Source organism: Rutidosis leptorrhynchoides, chromosome 11 (genome assembly GCF_046630445.1).
Source record: "Rutidosis leptorrhynchoides isolate AG116_Rl617_1_P2 chromosome 11, CSIRO_AGI_Rlap_v1, whole genome shotgun sequence".
Classification (NCBI taxonomy): Eukaryota; Viridiplantae; Streptophyta; class Magnoliopsida; order Asterales; family Asteraceae; genus Rutidosis; species Rutidosis leptorrhynchoides.
The window spans coordinates 155,080,042-155,090,835 of record NC_092343.1 but is presented as its reverse complement, the minus strand read 5'-3'; the positions used below and the strand labels follow the sequence as shown (position 1 = coordinate 155,090,835).

At 34.1% G+C, this 10,794-nt stretch overlaps 1 protein-coding gene across 1 annotated transcript; it reads right to left on the bottom strand.

Moving 5' to 3' along the window:
* Positions 1–649: 649 nt before the first annotated feature.
* LOC139875085 (zinc finger BED domain-containing protein RICESLEEPER 2-like) lies at positions 650–1,930 on the bottom strand. Its single transcript, XM_071862454.1, has 2 exons — positions 860–1,930; positions 650–748 (listed from the first exon to the last, which is right to left on the bottom strand). The coding sequence occupies exons 1-2, from the start codon at positions 1,928–1,930 to the stop codon at positions 650–652; spliced, it is 1,170 nt and encodes a 389-aa protein (XP_071718555.1).
* Between the last annotated feature and the right edge of the window lie 8,864 nt (positions 1,931–10,794).

Genomic DNA, 10,794 nt, shown 5'->3' with positions numbered 1-10,794 from the left:
CAGTCTTCCAAGTATAAAAATTCATAATACGGAGCAATTGATAAACAAAGTCGATTGCGAAAATCAAATCAATCGTTCAAACTATTAAAAGCATTAAACTCAAACAAGAACAAATGAAAAATAATCCATACTTAAAATCCAAAATTTAATCAAAATAATCAAACATCATGAGCAGTCTTATTAATCCAACTCGAGTCTCATGTCTCCATCACAAGTTTGGTTGCTCCATCCCAAATAAGACGACTTCACTCGTTTCCAAGTTCTACAAATACATGATAAAAAGACATTAATAAGTCAGTCATGTAAACACTAATATAATATAGTCAATAATGCAAAATGACAGTAGGCCAAGTCAAATATCAAATATAACCAAATTACCTTCTTCAATCCTATGCATCTCATCCCAATTTTCTACTGGATCTATCAGCATTGTATTTTCTCGAAACCAGTCTTGTGTGCAGATTAAACTCTCAACCACCTTAGGAGTTAGAGAACTCCTAAACGCATCCAACACTATTCCACTTGTGCTAAATACAGACTCGGAAGCAACGGTGGAAATTAGAACTGCCATAACATCTCTTGCAAGCAGAGATAGAATACGGAACCTATGATTGTTTACCTTCCACCAATTCAGAATATCGAAACCTTCTTAATCATCTTCAACGTCCTCATTTAAATACGTATCCAACTCTGACTTCGAGTCCTGTATTATACTTTCAGACTTTCTACGTTTCATTTCCATTCTAACCTGTAGAATTAACAAAAGTAAATGTTTTTTTTTTTCGAAGCAAACATATTATTAATAAACAAAGGAATACAACATAATAGATAATATAAGAGAACTTATTTTAATAATTACCTTCTCTTTTAGCATGCTAGATGGCTCCATAACAACAGATTTAGAACGTTTATTGGATGATGATGGTGAATCAGAAAAGTCACACATGCTAGTTGGCTCCGGGGCATAAATGCTTACATAATCTTCATACAACTCCACCAAAGAAGCTTTAATAATGGCACACATACTTTTCATTTCAATGTTTCCATACATATCCCCCAATAACACTTCAATGAACTCAAATTTGTTTCTCAGATCAAGCACAGATGCAACAATTGTTGCCATATTACAGTTTTTTAAGCCTCCACAATACTTGTCAAACTTAGATTTCATGAGATTTGCCATTGAAACGAGATCTTTATCTTTATCGCTACAAAGACAATTATTCAAAATTGCATCGATAAATGTTATATCATCAAGGAATCCATTAGCAGTAACATGTAGTGTCCCCGACACCTTTAAAGTGAGCTCATAAAAATGTTCCAAGAACTTAGCCAACCTCCTTACGTTTGCCCAATCAGTTGATGTCAGGACCCCAGTCTTGTCAAGATCTTCTCTATAATGACTCTCCTCATTATCATATCTTCCGAATGCACGTTCATACTTTTGAGCCGTTTCTAACATTAAATATGTTGAATTCCAACGAGTCGGCACATCCAGAATCAAACTATTGGTGCTCATGCATTTCTCGATTTCAGCAAATTCTTTGAATTTTGTTAGTCTTTGAGGAGATTGTCGAATATACTTGACAGCAACCCTCACATGATCAACAGAATTACCAATATGACTTAAACCATCTGGTACAATAAGATTAATAACATGAGCAGTACATCGAACATGTAACCATTTCCCTTTCAAAATAGAATTCTCCCAGTTTGCAAACTTACTTTTCAAATAAGCAACAGCCACATCATTAACACTAGCATTATCTACTGTGATGGTAAAAATATTCGATTCCATCCCCCGCTTCAGCAAGCACATCTCTAACGCCTTTCCAATGTCCACACCTCGGTGACTAGAAATCGGGCAGAAGTTTAACACTCTTTTCCTTAGAACCCACTCATTATCAATGTAATGTGCAGTGACACACATGTAGTTGACTCTTTGAAGAGAGGTTCATGTGTCAGTAGTCAAGCAGATCCTACCAACATTTCCTCTAAGAAGAGCACCAAGTTTTTTCTTTTCAGTAACAAACAACTTCAAACAATCTCTAGCCATGGTAAATCTAGAAGGAATATGAAACAAGGGTTGGGTAGCATTTATAAAATGCTTAAAACCCTTTGCTTTAACAAATTTGAATGGAAGCTCATCCACAATCAACAAGTAAGATAATGCCCTCCTAACAGAGGGCTGGTCAAACTTCCAAGCAACCATCTTAGTATCATCACCATCTCCTCTATGAATTGTTAAGTGTGTTTGCCCATCAACCTTTTTTCCAGGAAACTTTTCACAATTAGCCAGATGAGCAAGCATTGTACTTGTCCCGTTAGCTGTTTTGGAACAATATTCCTTGTCGCAATATCGACACTTACTTTTATGCTCCCCTTCTTCATTAATGAATGAATCGAAATGTTTCCATACCTTAGACCTTTTGCGGGTTACCCTACGCTTCACTTGTGTCTCACCCTGATTGTTTTCCAAGTCAATGACGTCAGCCGCATTCACATTTTCTTCTTGAATATTCGCCTGAGAAAAAATACAAGTGTGAAAAGGTTAACAAATGATGAAAAACTCTATGCTTTACTGATTTAATCATATAAAATAAACTTAAACCCATGTAAAGAAATAATGGTCTACTGATTTTCATAGCATATCATTTCTCAAAGCTTTATCATGCCACCTGTATGTACAAGACAAATGGTAATTCAAAATAAAGTAATCCAAACATTCTAGTGATTTTCATTGCATATCTTTTCTCAAAACTTTATTCTATATGTACAAAACCTCACCTACTGTCTTACTAAATGTTGTAACGACTACTACCTAATGATAATTCTACTAAATTACCATCAGTTTATATATACACATACTAGTAATTCAAAATAAACTAATCAGAAAATTTACATATATAAGATATACATGCCCTTTTCAGTAGGTGAACCTTCATATGTACAAGACAAATAGTGATTCAAAAACATGGCTTTCAACATGTTAGCAAGAACCCATAATAAACTAACAAGAAATCGTACCATAGTGAGGCATGAACATTGTAACGACCCGGAAATTTCCGACCAAATTTAAACTCTAATCTCTATATGGTTCCGACACGATAAGCAAAAACCCTAAAGTTGACCCGCACTTTTTCGATCATTCTATACTTATAAGATTAATATTTACATAAATTAAACCTTACCAACATGATAAGCAATCCAAATTATTGAGATTTATGTTTCCGAAAAGAGTTTTACACAACGTTTGACCGTCTAGTTTGACCGATGATATCACGAACTATACAATATATGATAATTATACGTTTGTGTATATATATGTATATATACATATTTAACATGATTAATGAATGTTTTAATATCTCATTTTGTATTAATAACAATAAGTTATAAGTATATTTTGAAACTACTAACTTAAGTTTTCAAAACGATAACTATACGTAACGTTATTTGACATAAATACTTAAGACTTATAATGTTTATACATATATCGTATAAGTAATGTATTTAATCACTTTTAAAGACTTAAATACATAAAATCATATAAGTGTATTCACAAAAGATAGCTATATTTGAATCCTCATTCCATTTTTCACAAAATTTCTATACGTATATCTAGAGTATTTGTACTCGTATCATACCTAGCTTCTATACGTATTTACTATTGGTATATACACATCAAATCACCACCTAACCAGCCCTTGTTCATGCCTTATGTATAAGGTAATTACTTTTGAATGATTGTAAGACTAATTACAAAAATACAAACTAAAAATTTGTCCATGTCTACTACATAAACATTTTTTTAGGAGTATATATGTATCCTCATTTTGTTTCATTTTTACTTCCATTCTCTAGCTAAAAACACCCACACTCTCAAGAACATTAAACTCCATAAACATTCAGCAAAGTTCCATGAAGATCTAGCTTCAAAAACCTTACTTAAACACCATAAGAAAACCATACAAAAACACTTCAAGAAATCCTTCCAAGAACACAAACTTACTTCCAATCTTTCATCCACTTCCATCACCCTTTTGATTCTAGCTTCTTACTCCTCTTTTACAGCAACCTTGTCCAAGGAACTTGAGGTAGTATCTATGTTCATAACCTTATTTGATTCATATATATATAGCTATCTTATTTTGTGGTATAAAAGTTTAACAACAAGAACATAGTTTGAATGTTTTCAAACTTGTTTGCAAACTAAATACATCCTTCTAACTTAAATTTTAAAATACTTCAAGACCTGTAATATAACTTAAATATATGCTAATTTAACAAGGTATAATTTGGTTTTTCAAAGAATAACTTAAAAACTGTTTTTACGACGTCGGAGTGCCACCGGGGACTGTTTTGGGTTGGATAATTAAAAACTATCTTAAACTTTGAGTTGGAGGTTTATGTTCTGGAAAAATGATTTTTACTATGAATATGATAACACATAAAAATTTCATGATTTAATTCAAAGTATAAGTATTTTTAGAAAAATAATCATTTAAGGTTGTTTAAATAAAGGAAAATGTTTAACTTCATAAGTTTCACTAAATTTTCACCTATGCCGTATGATTTTGAATACAAACCAAGGTATTTTCAGTTCATAGTCTTAAAGAGGGACTCGATCCAAGGAGATGGCAAGTTGAATCAACGAAAACGGATTTGTAACGAAGAAACTATGACCGAAACAAAATTGGTTATCCAAGACTTGTTTAACTTCGGGATTAATTGGGAAAAATTAAATAAAATCACATCTTTCTAAAATAACATGATATTTTATATATATGTACTCATAATTCAATTTTATATGGTTCAGGATCACCCGTAAACAATACGAGAAGATTAATCATAAGATCCCATGATTGTACGCAACACGTCATTTGACAACACCGGTACTTTATGTACGCAACACGTCATTTGACAACACCGGTACCGTGGGTCAAGATTAATCTCGACCAATACATATACGATGAGGGTTTTATTTATTTCATTGGGGGTTTATTAAACATCTAAATATGAACCATTAAAATTGAATTACTAACAACGAACTGCTAACTACGGACTAAGGAATTATTCAAAGTATTAAAAGTATAACAAGTATATATATGTGACGTTTGTTTAAAAAAGAAAAGGTATTGATATATTATATATGGATAGGTTCGTGATATCAACCGGAGACCAAGTCAAATTATATATATATCTTCAAGACGAAAGTGAGTATATAGTCCCACTTTTAAACTCTAAATATTTCGGGATGAGAATACATGTATTTTATGTTTTACATTATGGACACAAGTAACTGAAAAATATATTCTACGTTGAGTTGTACCACTGGCATACTTCCCTGTAGCTTGGTAACTAATATTTACAGCGGTATTGTAAACGCGAATCCTGTTGATAGATCTATCGGGCCTGACAACCCCAACCGGACTGGACGACCAGTATTCAACGGTTGCACAGTACTTCGTTTCGTGACTACACTTGGTACAGTGTAGTAAGATTTCATATTAAAGGGAATATGCGACGTGATTAATTGTTAAGTATGGTTACCAAGTGCTCAACCACTTAGAATATTTTTATTAAAATGTTTATATATGAAATCTTGTGGTCCATCGTTATATCGCTGCTAGCATCAAACCTATATATCTCACCAACTTTATGTTGACGTTTTAAAGCATGTTATTCTCAGGTATGAATTAAGACTTCCGCTGTGCGTTAGCTCATATTAAGGATACTAGTTGGGACCATTTAAGCCATGATACAAGAACGTTGCATTCGAGTCATTGAAGATCATTAAAGAAATTTATTAAGTAAATGACAGTTTAGGTCATTTGGATATCGAGAAATGTTTGACGAGTTTATTAATTTTTTTTATGTAAAGATAGATTGCCTTTTAAGAATAAATGCAACGTTTGTAAAATGTATCATATAGAGGTCAAGTACCTCGCGATGTTATCAACTGTTGTAATTCGTTTGTAATCAATATGGACATCGTCCGGATGATTAGTTTCGGATCCTTTCAGTTGGTATCAGAGCGTTGGTCTTAGCGAACCAGGCCTTGCATTAGTGTGTCTAACTGGTAGTTGTTAGGATACATTAGTGAGTCTGGACTTTGACCGTATCTACCTGCTAAAAAGTTTTGCTTATCATTTCTAGTCGGAAACCATCTGCTTATCATCCTTAGGGAGTTGCCTGCTTATCATTCTTTAGTCTAGACACGTCTTACTGCATCTAGTGCATCGATAGTGTATAGACAAAATTCATATCCTAGCGTATCTATTACTATAAACATTGCCCGACGAATTTCAAAGATTCTCCGTAATTCACGGGATTTCGGTATTATATATACATATGAAAATTATGTATTGAAGAGTACCAAACCCAACTCCTATAATCTATTCCAAACCAAAAAAATTCATTTCTCCAACTATACAAGATGAATTCTTCATCCAGTTCGAATTCCTCCGACTTCGATAGCTACGCCGACATGGATTTCCATTCGAGCTCCGAGAACAGCGTCACCGGAATGGATCAACCAATTTCCCATCATCTATTCTGGATGAACTGGGGATGGGTTCGTAATATACTAAATTTCTGGAGGCAAGAAGAAGGTGATCCATTTCATCCACCAAATTGCCCTCTTAACGATGAACCTGAAGCACTTACCGGCGAACTCATTCGAAACACCATTTTCTCGCTCATTTCTAGAGTATCTTGTCATGATTACATACTATCCCATATTTCAAATCTTGTTCATTCGCTCGTTCCAACCGTCAATCATCCCGGTATAATAGAAGAAGTCAACGAACTCCGTGCTCGGGTAGTGGTTTTGGAGAATATGGTGCGAAGGTTACAAACACCAACAGCAGCACCAGCAGCATAATCCGTACTACCATCGTCAACGCCGACAGTACCTTTATCACCCCAATCAAAATCTCAACATCACAATCTGTATCTCGAATATCAACATCACACGACTTAATATCTGTACTTCGAGTATGATCTTCGTTCTATATATCGTTCTACATCGATTATCTTCGCTTTACGTATCGTATGACGATTATGTAATTTCTAAAGTCTTAGAGATTATGTAATCTAGAATTAACGATAAATCAAATGAGTTTAATATCTTATTGACTCATTAAATCTATGATTATCTCTGAAGAAAATATATATGCAAGTATATTTTCATAAAGATAGTAATTAAAAATTCCTTCGTACAAACTATTAATGATGAAAATATTTTAACGGGTGGGTAGTACCCGAGGAATATTTAGAATTCACATTAATAAGTTATATTGTACATTCTTGAATCTGATTCAACGGTTATCTATTATCTTACTTACAACCACCGATATTCGTATCCGCTCACCCCAGAATAACCATTTTCAATCAAATTTCATATTCGGATTTTGACCTACCAGAATCCAACAAGTGGCATAAAGAAGAAAACATTGGACAATTAAAATGAATTAAAATGTTGATTGTAACATATGAAACTAAACAATTCTTCAAGTTTGCCACTTGATTTTATCTTAAACCTCATTCGTAACTTGACGATTACAATTCGCATTCAAATCCTTTCATGATTTCTGAAAACACCCTGAACTATGAAGTAGCTCTTGAAATGCTGATGAAGCAGCAAAAACTGTAAACGACTTTAACAATCAAAAGATTGATGATAAAGAATGGTATGGTGGTAAAGCTGAGAAAAAGAGAAGGTTTGGAACTGGAAAACGGATTGAGCAAACTATGAAGGAGGCCGTGAACAAATCATGAAAACAGAACCTGCCTTCAAAGGATCCAAATGATCCAGTGCCTGCTGAAACCGTTAGTAAGAACACTGCTCCTTATTCTAAACTTTTCAAGATGATATTCTTCACCATCATTTTATCTTAGATATTATAAGATATCTTCATTCGTTATACATATTTTTCATATTTCTGGAGATATTTTTACAACTATTCCTATCTACGATCATTTAACTCTCCGTAACATCTGCGCTACAATATAAAAGAAACTGTGTTAGTTTCTAAATTCTGAAATCTCTAAGTTTAAAAATATGAATGTTTTGAAGTAGTGTTGGGAACTGATACATGAATTAGTATAATATAATGAAACTTGATCAACTTCATTATATTACAGTAAGTCATGTTAAGTTTCTAATGGAATGTGATGATTCACAGTACCGTCATCATGTGCCATGTTACACGGCTCTTACATTCTATCAAGTCTTCAAACATATTAGAACGTATCACCTTGATAGTTCTATTTTTTTTTTCGGAATATTCGAGTAATTTAACGAATCAAGATCGTGCCATTACAATTTCATTCTAAAACCAATAGCAAGGTTCATTCCAAATTTCCTACCTACGAATTTCGGACCATTGTTCGCTTGGCTCGAGGACGGGAAGAAGAAATGAAGGGACAAAACTTCAGAATAGAAATAGGAACATAAACCACAGCAAATAAGAGAGAGCATTAACTGTGGATGACAATGATTTTAAGGGACGGGAGTAGGAACATCGAAATATAAGGGAAGGTATAAAACCTAACAACAACCCCGAAACTACAAACCGTGCATATCAATACGTATTGCAACGTAAAGGCACGGGAGAATTAAAAACATTATAATTCCAAGGAAAGGATAAAAGAGAATAGATTCTTCTGGTGATAGATGAAAAAGAAGAATGAAAGATATGAAAGTTAAAAATATAACAAGGGTTAGAATTGTAACATCCCGCATTTTTCCGTTAAATTATTTTAACGCCCGTCTTTTTCTTTTAAATAATACCCTTCGTATCTAGATTCGTATCCTCTGTTATGTAACATTTTAAATATTCTCGTTATCGGATTTTAACGCCTCCCGCACTCCCGTGTAATTCAAAATATTCGTTTGGTCAATTCCCGCACCCGCACCCGAACTTGAGGGACTAGTTTCGCCAAGGGAGTAAAGATGTGACTAGCTTTTGACTAGTCAACACCCACCTCCCTTATCCTTTTCATTTCATTTTCATTTTCTTTCACTACTTTCCCTTTTTCTCTCAATTCATCAAAAAGCAATTCATCATCCATAATCAATCGATCAAGCTTCGGGCCAAACGAATTACATATTTGAACTCCTCGTGATCTCCTCTTCGTTCCCATACCGATTTCATCAATTTTGGGTAACTTTCTAAAATCACTAATTCTTGTGTTCTTGAGATTTTTAAATTATAAGGTTGTTAATTAGTGTCTATGGCTCGAGTCTAGTTTGTTTATGTGATTTGTATGCTCGTTTTTGATATTTTGAGGTAACTAGTTCATATTGAAAGAATGCTTGCTTAATCTTGAGTTTTAGGTGTTCATATGTTGTTGAATGATGAAAGTTCATGTTTTAATTGTGTTACTAGCATCACTAGCTTCAATTTGATGTGTAGGTTGCCTTAGAAAAACTTCATGAACTTGATTATTGATTTTGGTGAATTTGGGTTAGGGTTTGAGGAACTTGAAATGGACTTTTGATGCATTGAATGCCATGGATTATTATTGGTAAGTGTTTAGTTGGATTGTATGCTTGATTACCTTCGAAACGGCATATCATTCATGTAAATTGGTTGCCCGAATCATAAAATGCGTTTTTGGAACTTGAACTTTGATTATGAACGTTTAATTACGGTTTTTGGTTGTTTTAAGTGTAAGTTTGATTGATGATATGTGTTTAGTTGCATTCCTCGTCAAAATACCTTTCCAACGATGTATGATAGGCGTTATAAGTGTTTGCGAGTCAAGAGTTGTGTTAGAAAAGGTTTTGGTTCGTACACACTTGAAAAACTGGCCAGGATTCTCTGCCCAGGAAGTGGCGCGGCGCGCCCCCTTCCTGCGCGGCGCGCAGAATCACCTGGCCAGATTCTGTCCAACTTTGTCAAATTTCGAAAAATGTTTGCTATGCTACGCACCTCCGATTAACATGTAACTTGGCCAACATGCTCATATATGACTTCTAAGCCTAGAAAAATAGTTCGGGACCTGACCCGAACGTGTTGACTTTCGTTGACTTTGACCGACCAAAGTTTGACTTTTTGTCAAACTTAACCAAATGATTATGCAACCTTCCTAATTTGTTTATATACTTGTACCTTGCATGAAACTTGGCAATTTGATTTCACATGCTAAATAATCGAGTCGTAACGAGCCATAGGACTAATTGAACATCTTTGACCTATCGTGTTTACCGTTATTGATACAACCTATTGTTTAGGTCAAGACTAGCATTGTTCTTTGCACACGTTTACTTGTTGAAGTACTTTACTACTCGTGCACTCAAGGTGAGATCATAGTCCCACTTTTACTCTTTTAACTTACTTTTGGGATGAGAAAACATAAACGATACTTTTGAACTAAGTGAACACAAGAACGGGAAAACAAACATTCTACATACGAGTTTAGAACGAAAATCCTCAATCCGATTATCATTAGTTACATCAGATGGTGTAAGCGAGAACTTATGTTATATGGCCATATGGGTTTGACAAACCCTCATTCAAACGGTTCGCTACCGTTTACGAATGAAATATATTTTCGGGAACAGTGTTGTTCTAGCACTAATTGATGGGGTATTCAACGGACGGAACGTTAAGCTTTGATAATTGGGTGCTCGTGAATATTAACTTTTAGAATGTACTATGGCTTTATCGATGTTGCAAATCTTGTGGTTCAACTTACTATTACTTATTTACTTATTTAAACCTATGATTTCACCAACGTTTTCGTTGACAGATTCTCTATGTTTTTCTCAGGTCCTTGAACTTA